The sequence below is a fragment of the Sebastes fasciatus genome, chromosome 12 (assembly GCF_043250625.1).
Source record: "Sebastes fasciatus isolate fSebFas1 chromosome 12, fSebFas1.pri, whole genome shotgun sequence".
Lineage (NCBI taxonomy): Eukaryota > Metazoa > Chordata > Actinopteri > Perciformes > Sebastidae > Sebastes > Sebastes fasciatus.
The window spans coordinates 2,697,895-2,721,581 of NC_133806.1; the positions used below are offsets into that span (position 1 = coordinate 2,697,895).

At 41.2% G+C, this 23,687-nt stretch overlaps 1 protein-coding gene across 1 annotated transcript; it reads left to right on the forward strand.

Moving 5' to 3' along the window:
• Positions 1 to 2,686: 2,686 nt before the first annotated feature.
• vegfaa (vascular endothelial growth factor Aa) lies at positions 2,687 to 16,858 on the forward strand. The gene is made up of 7 exons (XM_074652525.1): positions 2,687 to 3,337; positions 5,738 to 5,780; positions 8,511 to 8,707; positions 9,449 to 9,525; positions 9,618 to 9,650; positions 13,522 to 13,653; positions 15,858 to 16,858. The coding sequence occupies exons 1-7, from the start codon at positions 3,272 to 3,274 to the stop codon at positions 15,877 to 15,879; spliced, it is 570 nt and encodes a 189-aa protein (XP_074508626.1). The 5' UTR covers positions 2,687 to 3,271; the 3' UTR covers positions 15,880 to 16,858.
• Positions 16,859 to 23,687: the final 6,829 nt, after the last annotated feature.

Here is a 23,687-nt window from a genome sequence, read left to right on the forward strand (position 1 = left end):
CGAGGTTGTAACCCCGCTGGTAGCTTATCCTTTAGCACACTTTTATGAGTAGTGGTGACGCGACTGTGTGTTAACAGAATGGATGGACACTGAGACTGGGTTACTGTTTTCCAATTCTACAGAGGCCCTCATTCGTTCATGGGCATCAAGGAGGTGAATTTATCATCCCAAGAGGAGATAGATTACCTCTCAGCAGAAATGCAGGGCTTGTTAAGGAAACAGGCTGTGTCTGTCACTTCCATTCACGACAGATGGAGGGACTCCGTGTACTTCCTGGTTCTCAAGAAGACGGGCGATTTCAGACCCATTTTGCATCTGCAAGGCTTAATTTGATGCATTGCCTGCAAAACGTTACGTATGCTGACCGTCAAACAGATACTGGAACTGGTTCAAAATGGCAGTTCACCACTACCAATGAATTGCTATCTTAATCAAAGAAAAAAAAACTACCACAAGGCACACATTCACAAAAGCCAACTAGGGCACTAATTCCACACTAAGTCAAGGTTTAAATACAAAGGTTTGGAAGCCGAGGAGGCTGCTATCAGATTGCGGTCTGAAAAGCATGTCAGTACTGGTTGCTATCAACAATAAATACTACAATGCCATTTTTATGTTCTTGTATGTATGTTTACCCTTTAGTGGCTTTTAGGAATCCCAACAGTGTGTAAAACAGCACAGTGATCCAGGATCATATACCAGGTCTATGTAACACTGCTGACACTGTGTAGGGGCTCCTCTATGACAGTCGGAGCGCAATTATATAGTTGGAAAACAGTTTCTTCTTTAATGGCGACACATGCTGTTTCAGTAGAAAGGAAACTGTATTCCAGCTCATTGCAAGACACGTCATCACCGTCTTCTGAGCAGTCCTACCCCGATGCCTTTCCCATCAAACTAAACTGTCTTCCGAACCTCCTAACTGGTATCCCTGTATTTAAGCCAAGTTATGCCTATTCTGTTTCAACAGGAAATACATCACATGAGCAAAGTAAGATGCACTCAGAATGTTTTTTATTAGGACTGTAAATTCCCATGTGAAATATTCCCTTCCTGGAAACAGTGCATCTTTAATGCCAAGATTTGTATTTATTTATTTATTTATGCTTTATTTAACCAGGAGGTCCCTTGAGATAGAAAGCTCCGAGGGCGACCTGGCCAAAACAAATAGAAATAGAAATAAAACACAACAGGAAATAGAATCATCAAACAGACAAGGAAGAGACTAAATCCAACTCCAGGTAGGGAAAGTTATCAAACGCTTGTTGGTATCTCATTTCATTTTGAAGATATTGAACTTTGCAAAGGGCGGGGCTTATCAGGAAGTAATTCATTGACCATTAGTACAATCATCATGAATCTTGGTAGATATCTTCAGTACGTGTTTGGGAATAGGCGTAACAAAGCATTTTGAGCTCAAATCTTAGGGGGGCGCCACAAATACCAAAAACCTGTACCTCAAAACCTGGTGGACAGAATTTCACCAAATTCGGTCTGCCTGCTCTTAGGGCAAGTATTAACCAAGATCCGAAGTGTCATATTGATGTGTGCATGTGGTCGTGGCCTATTTAGCATTATATGCTAAACTATGCCTTTGCTCAATTTCCTGTGAGCTGGAACGAACTAGACATTAAACTTGGTACCATACCTGGCAATGATATCTTAATGCTTCACATAAAATATCATCCCAATTGGCCTGATGGTGGCACGTTCATCACTGTCCAAGTGCTTCCCAAGAAATATGACCCCAATCGGCCACATGGTGGCGCTGTAATTAACTCACAAAAATAAAATGTATGAAATGATACAGTATAGCAACATGAAATGAAACAGTATAGAAATATGAAATGATACAGTATAGCAACATGAACTGATACAGTATAGCAATATGAAATGATACAGTATAGCAACATGAAATGATACAGTATAGCAATATGAAATGATACAGTATAGCAACATGAAATGATGCAACATGAAATGATACAGTATAGCAATATGAAATGATACAGTATAGCAATATGAAATGATACAGTATAGCAACATGAAATGATACAGTATAGTAACATGAAATGATGCAACATGAAATGATACAGTATAGCAATATGAAATGATACAGTATAGCAACATGAAATGATACAGTATAGCAACATGAAATGATACAGTATAGTAACATGAAATGATGCAACATGAAATGATACAGTATAGCAATATGAAATGATACAGTATAGCAATATGAAATGATACAGTATAGCAACATGAAATGATACAGTATAGAAATATGAAATGATACAGTATAGCAACATGAAATGATACAGTATAGCAACATGAAATGATACAGTATAGCAACATGAAATGATACAGTATAGTAACATGAAATGATGCAACATGAAATGATACAGTATAGCAATATGAAATGATACAGTATAGCAACATGAAATGATACAGTATAGACATATGAAATGATACAGTATAGCAATATGTCATCAGTGTGTGTGTGTGTGTGTGTGTGTGTGTGTGTGTGTGTGTGTGTGTGTGTGTGTGTGTGTGTGTGTGTGTGTGTGTGTGTGAACAGCAGTTCCAGATCAACCCCCCCCCCTCTCTCTCTCTCTCTCCGTCTCTCCGTGGCTCCTCCCATCATCTCCGCCCACACAGGCTGCTGATGCCCGGCCACCTAATAAAGCATGAACCGCAGCAGCAGCAGCCAAGAGGAGACACAACGAGAGAGACTGGAGCCGGAGACAAGCTGCTGTCTCTGTAACGATCTGTAAGAGAAAGAGAGAGAGAAGAGAAGCACAGAGGAAACCCAAGAAGAAGGGAGGATCACTTTATACCGGCGAACAGAGCTGTAACCCTCCACACACACACTGACAAACACAGCTTCATGTTGTGGGATTAATGCGTAAAGAGACGCACCGGTGCGTAAAGTTGATGATCTGATCCTTCGTCTCCAACACTGAAACATTGTCCTCGTGTCCTCGTGTCTGAATGCCCGCTGTGTCTCCGAGGTGTCCCGGCTCCAGCGTGGATCTGTAGAGCCCATCGGAGTGTCTTTGTCTGCTGGATGAGCTGGTTGGCTTGTTGGATGATAAAAGGTTTCCAAAGAGGAGCTCTGCTGTCTGGGAACGTGTGCCACATGCGGATGGAAGATATGGATTTGCTATAGCCAAGATTTGCCACGTTTTAGGTTTTTTTATATATTAATTTTTCATTTTTTTTTACTCTTAAAACGACCACAGAGATTTCAAGACTTCCATTGTGCGGAATTACAATCATGAACTTTGTTGTCAGTTTGGTACACATCCTTTTGGCAGCTCTTCTTCACCTGTCCACTGTAAAGGTGAGTCTTTATGCTTGTTTTATTAATAATAATAATAATAATAATAATAATTAGACAGCTGTTCTCTTTCACACGTTCCTTTAAAGCTTTTTTCCTCAAAATATTTTAGATTTTGTGCCAATTACCCCCCTTTCCCCTTCATATACTGAGATTTAATTTTTTTAAAATTTAACCAGGAGTAAAAAAAAAAAAAAAAAAAACTCATTGAGATTAAAAATCTCTTTTCCAACAGTCCAAGATAGGCAGCACCAGTTACACATTACTCCCCTTTTTTTAACCATTTATTGCATTTTATTTTTAAAAGTTGTGAATTATGAATAAATGAATGCTGCTTATTATTATTATATATTATTATTATTTATAAAAGTGGTGAATTGTGAATAAATGAATGCTGCTTATTATTATTATTATATATTATTAATATTTTTTAAGTTTTGAATCATGAATAAATGAATGCTGCTTATTATTATATATTATTATTTATTATTATTTAATTTTTAAAAGTTATGAATAAATGAATGCTGCTTATTATTATTATATATTATTATTATTATTATTATTATATATTATTATTATTTATTATTATTTTTAAAAGTTGTGAATTATGAATAAATGAATGCTGCTTATTAATTATTATTATTATTTATTATTTAAGTTGTGAATTATGAATAAATGAATGCTGGACAACATCTGTGCCGAATTAAAATAGTATCTGATAAAGATTCCGCCAAAAGTTTCTCAGTCGTTATTAATAAGGTCAATATGTTTCGGAGTGTCCATTAAACTGACGCTCCTCAGTGATTGACTGTAGTTTAGTTTAAACTGTGTGTCTGTACAGTCAGTCCTCTGAGCTCCACTCTGCCTCAGGCTGTTAGTCCAAGTCCTCTCTGTATTTTCTCACGGTGTGTGGAAGCTAAGACCCGGTTCCTCCTGCTCTCCTGCTGGATGCCCACCTCGTTCCCACACAGGCCGATCCGCTTTCTCACGCAATCTCTCCTCCGAGTTACAGCAGCCTCATCAGGTGAACGGAGGTCTGCAGGCAGGGATGCCAAAGCGTCGCGTCATCCTTCTTTTTTTTTTCTTTTTTTTTTTTTTACAATCATAACAAAGGCTGGTTCCTGTTCCTCCTTTCAAAATAATAACACTCACAGTCAGAGCCCATTCAAGCAATTTTAATGAATTGGAGTGAACCATTTGAAATGAATGCATGTTTTAACTAACTCTCTTTTTGCTTGTAAAGATGACAGCTGTTTTGCAAAGCAAGGCAAGGCAGCTTTATTTGTAGAGCACATTTCAGCAACAATTCAAAGTGCTTTATATAAACATTCAAGAACATTGTGACAAAGTGCAAAAGAACATTAAGACGTACTTAAAACAGTTATAAAAACATTAAAGATTAGAAAATAAAAACAAGCTAAAAAATAAAAGCTAGGATAGAAGCTAAAATAAAATATAACACACAGGAGTAAAAGCTGTAGTGCAGTATAAGATCATTATCTGGTTTAATTAAAGGCAGCAGCAGCAAACAGGAAAGTTTGAAGCTTTGTTTTAAATGAACTCAGAGTTGGAGGTCCTGCAGGTTTCTGGGAGCTTGTTCCAGATATTTGCTGCATAAAAACTGAGCGCTGCTTCTGCATGTTTAGTTTTGACTCTGGGGACACTAAGCAGACCTGATCCAGATGACCTGAGAGGTCTGGATGGTTCAGAACACAGCAGAAGATCAGAAATGTATTTTGGCCCTAAACCATTTTGTGCTTTGTAAACCAGCAGGAGTATTTTGAAATCAATTCTCTGAGAGACAGGGAGCCAGTGTAGAGACCTCAGAACTGGACTGATGTGATCCACTTTCTTGGTCTTAGTGAGGACTCTAGCAGCAGCGTTCTGAATCAGCTGCAGCTGTCTGATCCATTCTTTAGGAAGACCAGTAAAGACGCCGTTACAGTAGTCAGGTCGGCTGAGGACTCTTTGCTTTCATCTTCAAATGATTTAAACTAAAAAAAAAAAAACATGTAATTGAATCAGTATGAGTAGAGAGATCTATCTATTTTCTAATAGAATAAATTAAATTTATTATCTTTTACTTTAAACTGTTTGAGCAATGCAGCAGCGCTTTTATTTTGAAGGTAAATCAGCCTTGCTCCTCAGCTGTGAGTGTTGGTAGCATGGCAGGGCTGATGATGCCTCAATTATAGCTCATGTCATGGTAAGTATAGTGTCATCAGACTGGTGTTCATCTTTTGATGCAATGAGCTGAAAATAAACATACTTTCATGTTAGTACACGTGTACAGTAAAAGTTAACAAAACATAATTGGGTGAAGATATATTTTTATAGATGCAGTGCGGCATGCAGATGAGAAATACTTATCTCACCTAATCTGATGTGCATCATCTCTTACAGACTGCCAGCATTAACAAGGGAGTGGAGAAGAGTGAAAATGAGGGTAAGTTTTCTATCTCTTAACATAATCTAATTTAAAGACTTCTTCTTTTCCTCTGTGTTGTGCAGGCCAGATGACCACAGAGCCACCTGGTGGAGATGTGATGAACATATAGCGCATAGTCTGACTTACTTTGTTGCTATAATGCAGTGGTTCTCAAACTTTTTACAGCACGTACCACCTCAGAAAATATCTGACTCTCCAAGTACCACCATTATGACCAGGGGGTGGGCAATTATTTATCCTGGGGGGCCACATGAGAAACACAGATTGTTGCCGGGGGCCAAACAAATTCTGTCAGACGTAACCTATATTTTATCACTACATTAGTTTATAGAAAACATACTGCACACTTATTTTTCAGCATTTATTACACTGAAAATCACTCCAAACAGAAGATTATTAAGAAGATTTAATTATATATGCAGGAGTTTTTGAACCGTACAGGACTGAGTGTTTTGGGTAGTAATGTTTCCATTAACAAAACGTAACAAAACAGAGAATCCCCCAGCATGCCAACATATAAAAATATGCACTGCAGCTCACCAAAAACTACATTTTACGAGATTACATTTGAACACATCATGATAACGTTGTAATTTACCTTCGCCCAATGGACTTTTTTCCTGAGCCGACTTTGAACGCCTCATAACAATAACTCAATGGCACCTCCGTTAATATCAGTAGCTCCGGTATTTATCCAGTCAGGACTGTGCTGCCCACCGGCTGCTAACAGCTAACGTTACTAACTCTCCTCCTGCTGATTTCAACACTGATTTGTTGTTCACAGTGTCGCTTTATCAGGGAAAAATAGGATGCACCTCCTCAGCTTTAGTAGCGCCACGCTGTTGAGCGCTTTTTTTCTCTCCACCGTGTCTCCGGTCCCAAACAAACTGAAACATGATACAGCGTGCGTATGCATCATTGTGCACCACCAGTGGTACGTGTACCATAGTTTGAGAACCACTGCTTTAATGTTTTTCGGGAGGGGGCGGGGGGGGATTTGTTCCTCAGTGTGAGCTGAGGATTGTTTTGCTGTATACAGCAGACAGGAATCAAAGTTCCCAGCGGTTAAAGGTCTTACTTTGGACTTTGGAGTCGCCATAAAAGTGGGGCAGATTTCAAAACAAGAGTTACTGTGAGAGAAAAGGAAGTAATCAGTCACAATAATTTACAGTTGTTAAATTTTTTTGTGTGTTTCTGTTTTTCCACTTATCTATGGTGGAAGAACACAGTCAATACATGAGCAGACAGTCAGCCTTGGTTCAATGCCATACTCGTGTTTGTTTGACAGTGACACTGTTTTGCTGAGGCCAAGTTTGGACCTTTTTGCTTGGTGATGGATTGAGAGACACAGATTAGTTCACTACGAACAGCATCACTGGTCAGGTTGTGTGGTTGTTGTTAGTGTTTGTAAAGGAGTAGGAAGTTTGCTATCTGCAGCTGCTGACCTTCACACACCCACGCTGTCAGAGATCACACCACCTGTCAAAAGCTGTCATATACACTGTGATAAGACTGGACTGTGGCCTGATTACTCTGATGTGGTGGAGAGCTCTGCACCATTATTGATATGACTTTATGTCCACCTCAGCCAAGAAGGAGATTATTATTTTTCAAACCTGTTCGTGAGTTCTGAACGGGGGCGGGGCTTAAGTGTAGAGGGGGGGGAAACACCGTGAGTAATGAAAGAGGATTTCCCCGCTGAGTCTAGGGATGTCCATAATTAACCGTTTAACCGTTAACTGACATTAAGCCTTTTAACCGATTAACGCTATCGGTTAAAACGGTTCAAAGAAATGTTAATAATTAACTCAAAAGCTGAGCGGCTCAGAGGAGCGGCTCTCCAAGTCTTCACAATAACGCATCATCAAGGTCTTAAAGGATTTTCTGACCACATTTGAGGTGGATCTGGTCAACCTGCTAGGAGGAGTCCATTAAAATAGAAAACGAGGGCGGTACGAGGGCCCATTAATCGCTTATTATTATTATTATTATTATTATTATTATTATTATTATTTCTAGATCTAATGTCTCGTCAGAGAGCTTCCACTGTGATGTGAAAGTATTTGACTCTACAGTCTGTAAAGGCAACTTGCCTCATCATGCCTCAGCTAAATGTGCCTTCCAGTGGACGGTATGGTTGAAATACTGTGTAACGTCTTTCAGATAAAATTAAATGAGTACATTATTTGTAACATTTTGAAAACATAACCATAAAGCTAACACAGTCAGTGTGCAGCATTAGTCCAGAGGCAGAGCTTGCATGGGGGGTGGGCTTCCTGGGGTCACGTGTCAGAGGTGAACCCTGGCGCCACGGCGCCTGAGGTCACGGCTGCTCTGACAAACCGTGGGTCAGGAGTTGGCAACGGGGTCGCTGGGAACCTCGTTTTAGGGACTGTGGGACGGATTATTTTCAGCTGCACAGGGAATGGAAATACAGAAAGAGGTTGGCAGGTCACCCAGGATGTTTCCACACTTGGTCCCTTTCAGCCCTCCAAACCAACTCCAAACCAAATATTAGTCAGCATTTTTTGCACATATGTGAACTCGGACTCCCCTGAAATGAACCGTACTCAGACCTCCTCGGGAGGTGGCGTTATCTGTTACGCCTGTATCCGTTTTTACATAAAGCTTTTTCTATTCACTTATTACACTGCCTATAAAGATGATGACGGTAATGATGATGATGATGATGATGATGATGATCAATTTTCTTGTCTTTTTTTTCAGTCATCCTTCTCACGGACGTCATCAATAAGAGTGCGTGTCAGCCCAGGGAGATGCTGGTGGACATCATCCAGGAGTATCCGGAGGACACGGAACACCTCTACACCCCTTCCTGCGTGGTCCTCAACCGCTGCGGAGGCTGCTGTAATGACGAAGCAAAGGAGTGTGTACCAACGGAAACCCGCAACGTCACATTGGAGGTGAGCCCGGGGGGGATGACCAGGTTTAACAAAACTGTCCTCTGTTGAACTTAACTGATGAAAACTATCTCTATGAAAACTGAGCAAACTCCACCCACTGATAGAGACCATGGAACTGAGAGTTCCAGGAAAAAAGCTAGTAAGAGGAGCTTGTGGTAACATTATTTTGTCAAACCTCAAATCTGAAATTTGAGAGCAAGCTTAGCTTAGGGGTTAGGTTGAGATAGGGGCGCTGCATCCTAACTGGATGCACCGAGGGGCACGGGGGCACAAGGGGATTTATGGGTTTGGGGGCCCTTTTAAAAATGTTCCTTGATTAAAACCATAGTAAAATGGTTAAAATGACTGTGAGAATAGTTTAAAAGGAGTATGGATGGAACGAAAAGGGCTAGTTAGGGCTTGTTAGGCCAAGGTTTGTACATGTGAATTATTATGTGAGATACATAACTCTTCCACGCTGAAGCAGAGCGGAGAAAGTGAGATGGCGAGGCATCTCAGATATGTTGTTTACCTCGACACGCTGTGTTTACAGCCATGTCTGCGTGGTCAAAGCCTCTCCCTGTCCTCCGACAAGGCCGGCTGTCTGTCAAAGGGGACGTAGAGTAATACAGACAGGTCACGTATTCAAGCCCTTTGGTTACAGAGCGATCAGAGCTGTGGTGTTTAGACTGTAGGTTTTGTCATTGTTGATGTTGTTTTAATCTAAAACTTGCCTTGTTATGTCCTCTGTTTCTCTTCAAGGTAATGCGGATTAGACCAATGGTATCGCAACATAAGATTCACTTGAGTTTCACAGAACATCAAAAGTGTGAATGCAGGTAAGAGACGGTAGACCTCTCACACACACAGTGACAGTACTGCAAAGCAAAGAAAGAAAACTAAATCATCGTCTTGCTCTTTTTAATTTCAGACTAAAGCCGGATGTTCAAGTAAATACACAATAGTAAGTACATGTTCAACTCTTTCTGTTGTGTCATCTGTTGGAAAGGTTTCTGGGAGACTTTGGTGGATGGCTTGTTGTGCTCGAGCGGGGCGAGAATCAGTAGAGTTACATCCTGACGGGATCCTTGTCTTTGTTCAGCTGCATATTAATGAAGAGTAGTAAGATATACATTCACTCATCCAGTAGTCACAGCTAGGGATGTCACGATACCAGAAATCTAGTAGTCGATACCAATACCAGTTAATTTCCACGATTCTCGATAGCACGGTAAAAAAAACTAAAAAAACAACCATAAATCCTCTGTAACTCAACACACACTCTTTTATTAAAGACATTTGAACATTACAAAACACAGAGGCATGTAGCCTTTATGTAATGAATAAAAATAATTGACCCATATTGTTCATTTTGGCGTATCAGTGACATGTTATCAATCGATAGTCAGACGACGGACGCAACATACTGACCGTGAATGCATCTGGTCCGTCAGCTCAGAGTAGCAGGAGCAGGAGGCAGAGGATTTATTGTTGAAGCGAAAAGCAAACGCACCTATTTGGCAATATTTCACATTTAATCCCAATGCTATAAGGGAACCATAACGTTAATGAGGTAATCGCCGCGAGGTGGATGGAGCCGTCACAGCCGGTTTGCACGGAGCAGCGGCGCAGGTAGACCCCCGCAGCAAAAGCTCTACCAGAGAGGCCAGACACACCGCCACCCGACGGTAAAGATCAGAGTCAGCGCTCTGCACATGTTGACCGTCATCTTTTCTTGTGAAATGTCCGGTGTAATCGGTAACACCGGTGTTGTCACAAGTTTATTAACCGGTGGTAAAATTTTCCTCACCGTCACATCCCTACCAACGACCGTTACAGGCATCGTACGGTAGCTTCGGTACTGTAGAAAAAGAGTACCGTCACTTTTTTTAGAATTTTGGCATCGACTTGGTACCGAAGTATCGGTGCTCGTGACATCCCTAGTCACAGCATGAAAGAAGAAGATAATATTATAAATTTGACTAGACTTTGGATTCCAGCTTTCAGTTTTGGACAACTTTGGTCGGTACCAAATGAATATTAAGTTTCCACTACTAGCTTTTTGAACTTTGGTTAATATGAACTGACATAAAATTGATATATCTCAGTTTGTTTTTGTGACCATGCTTGGTGACGCCACTAATCAGGAAGTCAAAAGTATATCATCCAAGTCAAGTTTACAACTGCACCATCATGTTTCCTGTAGATGTTGGAGGTAGAGAGATCCTATCTTACACCTGTCTTTACGGGGCTCTCAAACTTGCGTGCTCTTTTTATGGCAGCGAGTTTAGTACTTTATGGTGAGGCTATAACAGTGTAAGCGATTGAGGCGTAGCCGGCCGGCTGGCTTCAGACCACCTGCTGCTGTCTGCACTCTGACTCCAGTTGCACAAACCTGACCCTCGGCCCTCGGCTACTTCCCCCGGTCTAATCATAGCAACAGGTGTCATGCAGTTAACCCATTTTTATTTTTAGTGGTGTCAATAGAGGATGAGCTCGGAGACGAGCTGCGGTGTCGTCGTTGATTGAGAGAACTCACTGTCACGCTGTCACGTCTGACACCGGGGGCCGTGTGTGTGTTTCATATGCACGCGTGTGGTTCGTGTGTTTCTCGAGGCTTCTCAGCGGTAGATTACGTTGTTTAATTGGATGAGAGGAGTGCGTGTGCGCCAAACTGTTCCTCGGCTGGTTAAAACCTGATGGATTGGTGGAGGAGAGATGGGATCATGTCAGCTAAGTCCAATCACTTTGTCATAGGGCTGAGCTGAGCTGAGCCTTCATCCAGCCCTGTTGGAGGTCTGCCTGTGACTGTGCACGTAGGCAGCTCGTTCACCCTGTGGCAGGGTAGAGTGGGAGGGTGGGTGCTATAGCGAGGAAGTGCTCATTCATGCAGTTGGTTCCAGGAACATACACCATGATACACCTAGCCCAGTCCTGTCCTGTGGATCAATATCCAGCTAATGAGGAGATGGAGCATATCTGTTTGGCTTTATCAGCCATTGATTGAACGCTGCATGACGGCCCCTGCATCTGCTCAGGTGTCTCTTCTCTTTCTCCTGCCTCATCCTCTGTTTGTCAGGGGTATAAAGGCTGAAAGCTAAAGACATCAGCATTGTTATTGAGGCCTGACCCGACGCTGCAGTACGTTACATCAGCATGGTATCTTTCTTGATACAAAATTACTTTTTGGTATCTTTGAAATTAACCTTTTATATACAGGATCCATTTGTTACCTGTGTCCTTTTTTTTTATATCTGCAACAACAGCTAAATGAATTTGACATGGCATTTGTCACGTTATCTGTATGACAAACTGTTTAAGGCTGTCTGCTGGCCTGTAGTGTGCTGCCCTGATAAGCGCTTGCTGCTTCTGCTTTCTGTTGGGAGGCTTTTATCTGTTGCAATGTTTCCTTTTCTTTCCGATGATAGATGGCCACAACAGTCCAGACTTAGTGTACAGACATAAGCTTGTAGCTTCAGAGTGTTGTAGCCTTGAGAGGTTCAACAGATAAGTTGTGCTTTGGGTTGCTTTGCTCCTGTTTTCATACAGGACGTCTAGAAGATACGTGATACAGAATTGATCCTGCTGCTTGGATGTGTGTTGTGCAAAGCCAAAATCAGTTCTATGAGATAAAGCGTGGTTGCTTTTCGCCCCCACAGCAACAAACCGTTATATATATCTAGTTCTGTCGTTGTTGTGTCTCTGGTGTGACCTTCCATCTCATAAGCTGAGCACTGTAGCAGATACGGCAACAATTATAGTGTCTACCTCGACGTCAAACTATCAGATGTTCATTTTTCATCTCTGTGCGCCTCCTGTGGGCGACCGCGCTGCCTCCCGTCACGTTGCTGTGTGTAAACTAGGGATGTCACGAGAACCGATACTTCGGTACCAAGTCGATGCCAAAATTCTAAAAAAGTGACGTACTCTTTTTCTACAGTACCGAAGGCACCGTACGATGCCTGTAACGGTCGTTGGTGGTGATGTGACGTTAATAACGTTAGGTTAATAAACTTGTGACAACACCGGTGTTACCGATTACACCGGACATTTTACAAGAAAAGATGACGGTCAACATGTGCAGAGCGCTGACTCTGATCTTTACCGTCGGGTGTGTCTGGCCTCTCCAGTAGAGCTTTTGCTGCGGGGGTCTACCTGGCGCCGCTGCTCCGTGCACACCGGCTGTGACGGCTCCATCCGCCTCGCGGCGCTTACCTCATTAACATTATGGTTCCCTTATAGCATTGGCATTAAAAGTGAAATATTGCCAAATAGGTGCGTTTGCTTTTCACTTCGACAACAAATCCTCCGCCATCTCTCGGTCTGTCATCTCTCTCGTCCCGTTAGTGACAACTAATACTCTGAGCGGATGGACCAGATGCGTTCATGGTCAGTATGTAGCGTCCGTCGTTTGACTATCGATTGATAACATGCCACTGATACGCCAAAATGAACTAAATGGGTCAATTCTTTTTATTTATTACTAAAGGCTACATGCCTCTGTTTTTTATAATGTTTAAATGTTTTTAATAAAAGAGCACGTTTTGAATTACAGTACGGGGATTTATTGTTGTTGTTGTTGTTTGTTTTTACCGTGGTATCGAATTTGGTATTGAGAATCGTGGAAATTCACTGGTATTGGTATCGACTACTAGATTTCTGTTACCGTGACATCCCTAGGGAAAACAAATGCGCATATTGTTTTTACAAAGTGATCTTAGTGGGTTGGATAGGGATGTTGCATGAGTGTCTGTGTCTGCCCTTTCTGCAGAATTCGCTCTATAGCTTAGATCTCTCTCTGTCTCTCTGTCTCTCCCTTTTTGCTTCCCTTGCAGCCACTGTGCGCCTTGCTCAGAGAGAAGAAAGCGCTTGTTTGTGCAGGACCCTCTCACCTGTAAATGTTCCTGCAAATTCTCACAATTAGACTGCAAGTCCAGGCAACTTGAGTTAAACGAAAGAACTTGCAGGTTTGTTTACCATACATACACGATAAACAGCAATACTTTGAATCCCCCTCCTTTTTTCCTTCCCTACCCGTCTACCCATCTCTCCTCCGCCCATCTCTGTACTTCCTGCTGAGAAATGCATGCTGCTCCCTGCTTTTTGATGTTGTGTTTGTGTTTGTACATGGGAATGTGACCGCTCTGTGCTACAGTCCCATCAGATTTACGTGTTGATGATGTTGTCTTTGAGATTACCACTGAAATGTTGTTTTAACCCAGTCTGAATGTTTAAGATGTTATGACACTATATTACTTCAAACATCTGTTATAAAAGTGTGGGTTTGGATTAGAAACTCCCTGAACCATACATCCCAATCTCCACAATGATTTTGCCATTTGTTTATTTTTTCCATCATCACAAGCTGTTGTTGAGGGAACAAACTTGTATCTCAGTGATGTTTTTTGGTGAAGTAAGACAGTTTTTCTTAAGTGGCCTTGTTTTGGCTGGATGACAAAAGCCATTATACAAAGGAGATGGTTTTATGGATTTATGAGCCTAAGAGGATTGCCCCAGCCCATAGAGTAGCATGGAAACCTTTTAAAGGGTTGGTTCACCCATAGTTTTTTCACTGACCTCCGGTGGTATCTGGCTTTGCTTCATTCATCCAGGTTTTAAGACATCCACTTACTGCCACAAGGGCTCGAGCTAAAGGACATCCTGTCATCTCGTGGTTGATTGGGGAGGATGAAAATATATATTTTTTTGACGAGAGTTGAGAGACAAATACCCGTTATATATTAAAATGAACGGTAATGAACACAGCACATACCACCAGCCTCTGACGACAGCCTCAGCAGCAAAGATTATTCCAGCTAGCAGGGCCGGTTCTAGCTTTTTAGGAGCCCATATGCAAAATCTAGTTTTTTGACCAAATGCTACTTTTCACATATATAACATATTTTTATTTAACTTAGCTGCATTGTTAACATCAAAATAAAAACAAACATGCAAATTATAAATATAAATAAAAAAACAAACAAACAATAAAATTACTTTTTAAAATAAAAAAAAGTTTGGGATAAATTATAAATTTATGAACAAAATTAAATCACTTTTGATTTATGTTAAAGGTCACTTTGAATGATTAACTAATGATAATGTAGAAAAACAAAGATTAAAAATTTGGGACGGTTCGCATTAATTCTGGGACGGCTCAGGTTGTATTTCGGGACAGTTCCGGGAGGATGGTGGAAGCAGTTAGTTGAGTCTGCCACCCTAATACAATAGAAGTGAATTTCATTCATTTGTGGTTCTCAAAACATTGAAAAATGACCCCTAAAAAATGTAACACCTACATCTTTATGCAGACTCTGTTCCGTATTACTCTCAACAATCCACAGACCTCACTGTGAGCATTGGGATTATTCCTTCAGTAGAATGTAGTTCCAATGAAAGCTGAATATAAATGCGAATAGTTGCAATAGTGCATAATAACTTCAACACCCCCGGCTTGACTCTGGCCAGAGACCTTTGTTGCATGTCACACCCCCCATCCCGCTCCCTGTGTTTCCTGTCATGTCATTGATATTACCTGTTATATTGGGGGGTGAAGGCAGAAATCTCAGAGACAGGTTATCTGGATTAATACGAACAAACTTTGAGAGTAAAAAATTCAGTCTTAGACAGAAAATGACTGAAAATATCATTTGTCCATTCGTTTTCTTGAAAGCAACAAAAATCATCAGATTTGCAGATACAAGGTTTTCACATGAATTTCATCTTGTAGCAATGACAGGAGTTTCAATGATCATTCATTCTGATAGAGGTTTGCAGGTGATTGTGTTCATGCTGTTTGCATGTCACAACACTCAAATACTAACGAGTGGAGTTGAACTCATCACCCCGACTGTGTGCAGCGACATAGCTAAAGAGAGAGTTGCTGGGACTGCTCCCTCTAGTTAACAAGGTTTCATGACCTCTCCTGACCCAGCCACTTCCATGACCTTTGACCCCCCCACACCCAATGGACCCCCCACACTGCTACATTTTAGAGAGCCCTCACTATCGACTTCTCCTTCCTGTCTTCCCCCCGTCTCTAAATAATCCTTTTTTTTTGCACGGAGCAGTTATGTGTGAGATCTCATGCTCCTCATATCCTGTGAAACAAGGCTGTACAAAACCAGTTTTTGCTGCTCGTCACTTAACATTTTCATCTTGTCTTCCACAGATGTGATAAACCAAGGAGATGAGACCCGCAACACTGTGATGAAGGAATTCTTTTCTTGGCACAGCACTTTGAAACCTGAGGATGCATTCCCTGCAAGGACATGAAACGACAACGCAAGACGGGACATTCTTGACACAGATCTTGCCACTGTCTGTTTTCCGCCTAAAGATATTAATATATATATATGTACGTGTAAGTACATCGACAACGTGTATTGCTGCTACGTAAAAAAGACACTATTTAAAGTGAAACGAATACGCCGCTGGCGTGTGAATGGGAAATGTTTGAGTGGCGTTCTGCCCGTGGGTAGGTCTGTTATTTTTATGTCACACTTCACTGGATGCCGGTCTGCTGTGGATATGAATATCTTAAATATTTTTTAGTAACATCAACTGGTGACCACAACTTGAACGAATGGTGCAACAGAAGCCAAAACTCCCCTCCGAACTCTGACAGAAGAGACTAGGTGGAGACGGAGGAAGAAGGACGAGGAGGCGGAGGTGAAGGAATGTCTGTTGTACTTGAACTGAATGGCAGGTCCAAGAACTGTTTCCCTTCTGTGACACGATGTGAAGTTTTGTCCCCACTGTATGGACTGACTCCAGCTGGTGTGAGAATACACCTAAAAAAAGTCTTTCAGAGTTCCACGAAGTGACTGGCTGTGACGGATAATGTGAAGATGTCCTTCTTCCATCATGGAAGGGTTATTTGACGGCGGCAAGAACTGAACTAAAGTTTAGCTCTAGCAAATAATGTTAGAATTAGGTTAGGGTTAAGGTTAGGCCTATCCCTAAGTGTGGGCAAGTAAACAATGTTAATGTTCGCCTTAAAGGTAGGACAAGAGTTACAGCACGGACACACCAGGAATATGTCACGGAGATGGAAAAAAAAGTAAAGACTTAGTTTTAAATCAACACTTCCTGCTTTCATTTCAAAATAAAAGCCCTCAAGCGTTTTTTCTGTGGACAGAATTCCTTCATTTGTTAACACGAGGCTTTTATTCTGAAATATGAGCAGTCGGTGTTGTAGAACATGCAGTGACTTAGAGAGCTCCCATGAATTGATAAAGTATGGGGTTTTAATTGTGGATTATTACTATTATTTACAAATTACCACACGTTTCTTAACCTTTCTTGGTCTAAAATAAATATAAATGATATTTATAATGAAATGAAATGGCCATTAAAAGGCAAACTCTATGTAGAAAGAAACGGCTGACAGCAGCAGAAATGCAGCTGGTGTGAACGCCCGACGCGTGAATCACTCAGCCGCCACGCGCTCCTGACGTTCCCGGTGTGTCCGCGGCTTTAGAAGGTTGAAGTTTCCGTCAGGGCTATAGGTAAGAAACCACTACCTGTGTCAGGTCCCGCCCCCCTCATGTAACCCTTCCCCTGGTGGGAAAACATATTTGTCTCTTTTTGTGCAGTGTATAATTTACATTTTGACGTATTGTGTTCCTTTCACACAATGTTTTGAGACCATGTTGTCTAAAGGGATATTACAGTAGGTATATACGGAGACAAGAAGTGACTAGACAAGCTGATCACAGATCAGATCAGCACTTCACTGTAGAAATCCACGACCTTCCTGTTTCCTTATTTAATGGCTTTGTGTGTGTGTTCCAAAGAAATAGTCAGGCATCCACAAACATAAACGATCTGTATATACTTACTAGGTATCCCTTTGTCTAGCACACTACATCTTATTTATAGAATATGCTCAGTATTCTGGTATTTATATGCAGTGTTAAGGGTATTTTTTTAAACTGTTTTTTAAATCTGTCTGAATGTATGTGTATGAATGGAGAACATGTTTGACTGTAGACTCCTTTTCTTGTGGGGAAAAAGGACTGAAAGACAATGCTTTGACATTCCTGATTTAAACTAAAGCTGTTTCTCACCAGCTCGAGGGGGATCAGCCTGTTGACCGATAGAAACCCCAGCCCACCAACCATGTGCGTGAATGATTCGCCAACACAGGTGTTTTTCATTTTGGACTGGGGGGGGCGCGATGGACATGTGGTTTTGCACTTGTGGGCCCAAAGGCACGTCATATACGGAGGACTGAAGGAGTCTCATTGCTGCTGCTCAGCTCGGACCTAATTTAGTGAAGACTGTCCAATCGGACTGAGGCCTCCAGTCTGACGGGTGGTGAACTGGCACAGTGTTTTCTCTGACTTTAACCCAGGCGCTGACACAACCTCCTCATTCCCAAGTATTACTCTGCTGTGTGGTTCAGTAGGATACAACCACTTAAACCACAAATCAAACATTTCCTTTCATGCAGAGCTGTTACCATATGAGAAAAAGACCTTCAGTTCAGTAAAGGTATATATTTAATAGTGAATGACGAAGAAACATAAGTTTCAATAAGACGATTAAAAAGTAATATACTGATGTTATAAGTTAAGGTCACTGTAATACAGTATGTGCTACAATATATTATTTTGAATATTATATCTGGCTCAGACTGAGCTGTGCGTTCACATCAGCTAATGATGTGATACAGTTTGTTGGGAGGATAATGAGGACAATAAGAAAAATAATTTAGTTCTGACATTAATCTCAGTTTCTATGGAGCCTGGCAGGTGTCGGGGTACTTGTGTGTGTCGTTTCTGCTCTCGAGTTAATAACTTACTATTTATGCTCTTGAAATACTAACTTTTTACTCTTAACTTACTTGGAGAACCAAAACAATCCTGATAAATGCCATAAATGATTTCAAAAGTAACACTGTTACTGTTAACCTTAAAGTTTATACTTGTACCTCAGTCAGAAATCAAATCATTATTTGTTGTAAACTGTTTGTCACAGTGAGCGTATGAAGACACATGAAATGATAATTTATTTGAAGGAACGAATAACTTATTTGTGTGCACAAATTATTATTATTATTATTATATTAAAGGTGTGAATTCCTAATTGTACCACCTGCGAGGCTCTGTACGATATTGTCAGGAATGGTCAGAAGACGGGTCAAGTCAGCAATTCTGATTCAAGACTCAGATTTTAGTCCTTTTTCCACAGCACAGTGACACATTTTTGCTTCATGACTCCTACCTGTGTTTTCTATCAGTGCCACTGCTGTTCATGTGAACCGACCTTCTGTGATGCCACCCTCAAACTCGAGGCCTGAGAGGCGTGTTTCACTGAGACTCGGTGAAACACGCCTCTCCAGTCGATGATGACGACATTCTATTTGTAATTAAAGGACAGGACTTTGTTCAGCCACTCATTTTTAGTATATTTTCACATTAATATATTTATTGGTGCTGTAACAATGTTTTGCAATATTAATACACTTTCTGTTGTTTTTAGTGTAAGTATTAAAATATATTTATTTTGAAAAAAAAATTGTTTTGGATTTAATGTCAAGTGTGAAAATGATGGTGTCAAACTACAGCTGATTGAGACGTAAGTGGACGTATGATGATGTGGTCTCCATGTAGGCCAATAGAGTTTCTGTGGTGTAAATTTGCAGCTAGGGTTAGGATTACATCACCATTTATATACACCGATCAGCCGTAACATTATGACCACCTGCCTAATATTGGGCAGGTCCCCCTAATATTGGGCAGGTCCCCCTTTTTGCCGCCAAAACAGCCCTGACCCATCGAGGCATGGACTCCGCTAGACCTCTGAAGGTCTGCTGTGGTATCTGGCACCAAGCCGTCAGTAGCAGATCCTTTAAGGGTTATGAAACTCTCCAACAGCGAGCCTGCATCTTAACCAGCTGCCCTCACTGATGACGTGCAACAACGTTTTGTGTTCGTCATGGAACACGATCCGAGGTCAGTTTCGTGCGAATACCGGTAAAAACATTTGTAACACTTGTAAACCGCTCAACTGCATTTAATTTATTTTACTTTATCATCAACAACATAAAGTAAGTAGATTGTATTTAGGATCAAATATAACCTTGTCCAGTCTAGAAAACGGTAGACATGTTCATTAGATTGTATATATATTTAAAAATGTTTACCCCTATCAGGAGCTATAGCTCCATCATTTATTATATCTTCAACTGTGTAATACTGACTTAACAGTGCAATAATTCAATTGTGCAATAATCTCGTCTACACTGGCATTAACACTGCATGTATTTATACAGAACATTTAAACTAATATTCTTCTTTTACACTATTATTGCATTTTTATAAATGCATGCATTTATATTATTTGCATATATCTTATTTTTCAGCAGTATTATTTGCACTGTCGTTATATATATTTTCTTATGATTTCTCTAAGAAAAAAGTATGTGTCGTGTCTGTCTCCCTCTTTGTCGCAGCCTTGAGCCAGGCTGTGACAGAAGGGGGGCTCGTCCGGGATCATCAACATTTTCATACATGTTATTCCTATGGTCTAAGACAGTCCAAAAAATATCAGTAAACATGAACAACTCTCTCCCAAATCCAAAACTAGAGTGCCAAAACTCAAACTTGTGATGTCATAGAGTATATTGTCTGGGGCTGCTCCATAGACAATGAATGGGAGAGATGTTCTAGATGACACTGAGAGCCCCCAGAGGAATGTTATGAGTATACGGGTACATTTCTCATTTGGGTATATAAAAATAAAACAGACATTCTGTGGGTCCATTCATCGTCTATGGAGCAGCAGCAGACTTTGACTCTATGACATCACAAGTTTGAGACTTACTTCTCTGGTTTCTCGCTTTGAGAACTTTGTTTGAACATCACTCCTACACTTATTGTATGTTTATATGTGACAATTTTAATTACTAATATTTAAAATGTACTGGTGAATTTTGTATGTTAATATGTCTACCTTTTGTACAGTATGTCCTTTGGGTGTGGTTTATATTTAAGCAATTATAGGTTCCAACCACACCCTCCACACATATTTTACATTCCTTTCATGTCAGTTGTATTTGATTGTCTTTTTACATGTGTGAAACAAATAAACAAGAGTAGGTCATGCTCACAAATATTAATTGAACTCTCCCAGGCCATAGAAATATAAACATATAAACATATTGGAATTGTTAATTTAGGTGGTGTTGCCCTTTAAGGTTTAATGTGAACTTTTGTTTCTGCTGCTAAATGACAGCTGACTGAAAAACGTGAGAGTTGCTGTATAACATGAACTGATCCTGAGTCAGTAGCCATAAAGATAATGTGGTAGTGCTTTGCCACCTCTGTGGGGTTAACACTTTCACAAAAGATTAGGCATTAATGTCACACACAAGTGTTGAAGCACTTCAGAATCGCAGGTTTGAGGCATAAATGAGGTCCAGCAAAAGTGCCGGGTCCTTGTGCTGCTAAATACTCAGAAGAATGCTGCAAATCATTTGATCTGTGATTAAAGGGGATTGTTTTTTAATCAGGCCAACTTTGACCTCATATTACCTAGAATGTGTCTGGACTTTCAACTGCTCCCGCAATAATAATGCCACAGACATATGGGAACCTAGGAGCACGATATCTGTCATATCCTTCATTTGATTGAGATTCAGTACATTCTTAAGTGTGCAATCTACCAAACAGTTATTAGAACCACTGTTGTTACTGTAACTGAGCTGCCTTTATGTCCACTTATACCTGTAGCAATTTTACTTTAAACCTGCTCTCAATATTTTGATCTAAATAATAGATTTAATGGTGTGAATGTGTCACTCAGACAGATCCACACGCACTCTGCAGTTCTCCTTAGCTCTATGAAGCTTTCTAGCTTCTTTCAGCTTGTTTTAGTTTTATGAGCCACAACTTTATTTGTTTTTGGTTCAAGCTCAGAGCTCTCACCAACCTGGTTTCCAGCAGCAGCAGCAGCAGCAGCAGCATCAGACAGCTGCTTTAATGAAAAGAGCATAATGGAGCATTTAGCAGCTAAAGAGACAGATATTTCTTTCGGGATTTGAAGCATTCTTGCTGAAACCAGAAAATGAGTGGTCCAAAAACTGAATCAAAAGGATTCAATTACTGTTTGTAAGTCCTAACACGTATAAATCATTGCGGGTCGGTGTCTCATGCGCGCTCGCGTGTGGCTACGCTGTTCAGACTCAGACTCCAACACAAACTACACGGAAGCACCAAAACTGCAAAGTTCTATCTAGTGAAGCCCGTCTGTTAAACAGTGTTGGCCGCGGTCGGAGGACGCGGGGGAGACCGTAGCTTTGGTCTCCAGGACCGGAGTCTCTGCTGTACTCTGCTCCTCTGCCTGCCTTCACTCACACACCGCGCTTGTTCTCGCTCGCTCTCTCGCTTGCTCTCTCGCTCCACTCTCACGTGCATGCGCGCACACTCCACACTGCAGAAGAGTTAGTTTAGCTCTGAGAATATCTAGTGAATGTTCAGTGGACGTTTGTGCAGAAATAACTGCTGCAGCTCCTCCAGACCAACAGAGGTTTCCCGTGTCTTGTTTCCTGCTGCTGATCGAATAAACGGGGCTCCGGAGCGAGTAACGTTATCGTCTCCGACCAAAACTCCGGTGTCTCCCCTGTTCCCTCTGGCCGCGGTCGGGAGGCTGAGGCAGGAAAACACAGTATCAGCATTGATTCATGGAGAGACCTTGGTCTGGTCAGCTAACATTACTGCAAAGCAGCTGAAATATAGAGTGATATTGTAGTTTTAGCTGACGTGTGTCGCCTCACTGTTTTGACCGATGCTCTTTCATGTCTATGTAGAGCGAGCACAAGTGAGCAACAGGACGCTGACTTTCGTTGACCTAGCGGCCACAGGTATCGCTGTTAACAAGCAATTTCTGTTTCTTACACAGAGTCCCTTTAAAATGGAAATACTAAGTAGAAGTACATCAAAATTGTACTTAAGTAAAGTACTTGAGTAAATGTAGGCCTACTTAGTTACGTTCCAACGCTGAAAATGGTGTTAAAAATAGGTAAATAACTATTGACAACTGAGGGACAGCAGACATTATTGAAGTTCCAGAAACTCCTGTTAAGTCTGAGAAACATAAATTGCGAGCCATGGTCTAAACAAAGAAACCTTCAGTGTACTTCAGTGGTAGAAATGTTTTTGTGAAGGAAGTGCCATCTCATGGTAACACCTTGTAATTGAATGAATGGGTGTGTTTACAGTGGAATCTAGACACACCTCTGTCAGGAAACAGGAGGTGGGGGGGAGATTCACAGTTGGCCTGGCATTTGGCTGGAACTTACCTGGAACTAAGGGGAAATTCTTGGTGGCTCCATGACATTGTTTCCGGAAAGACATGTTGCTGTTTAATTTTTATCAGTGTCATTTTTTCCAATGCACAAATAACCTTAAACGACTTAACCTTCAATAGATTCATCATATGCATACAGGTGCATTTAACCCATCCTTAGGAGCAGTGGGCTGCTGTGAAGTGTCCAGGGAGCAAATTGGTGTTCAGCGTCTCACTCAAGCCAGGGACTGAATGTCCAACCTTGCAGTTAAAGGACGGCCACTCTACCGACTGAGCTACGGCGGCCCCGACTATATTCCATTCACATCTGTTGTGTTGTGGTGGAGGCAGAAGTCTCAGAGACAGGTATCTCCAAACTTGGAACTAATTAAACACAAATTATACAATGAGATGGAGGACAGAAAATGTTTCAATTTCCAATTTTCTTAACACCGATGAGCCATAACATTATGACAGCACGGGGCACCCTGACCGGTCTGCAGCCCCATACCCAACAAACTGCTCCTCACTGTGTGTTCTGACTCCTTTCTATCGGAACCAGCATTAACTTTTTCAGCAGTTTGAGTTCCAGTAGCTCTTCTATTGGATCGGACAACACGGGCCAGCCTTCGCTCCCCACGTGCATCAATGAGCCTTGGGTCTGACCCTGTTGCCGGTTCACCGGTTCTCCTTCCTTGGACCACTT

Bases quoted from the DNA above. Each gene is read 5' to 3' on its own strand.
- vegfaa (XM_074652525.1), top strand. From the start codon at position 3,272: ATGAACTTTGTTGTCAGTTTGGTACACATCCTTTTGGCAGCTCTTCTT. The intron at 9,526-9,617 runs GTAAGAGACGGT...TTTTAATTTCAG, and splicing joins CATCAAAAGTGTGAATGCAG to ACTAAAGCCGGATGTTCAAG. The intron at 9,651-13,521 runs GTAAGTACATGT...CTTCCCTTGCAG, and splicing joins GTTCAAGTAAATACACAATA to CCACTGTGCGCCTTGCTCAG.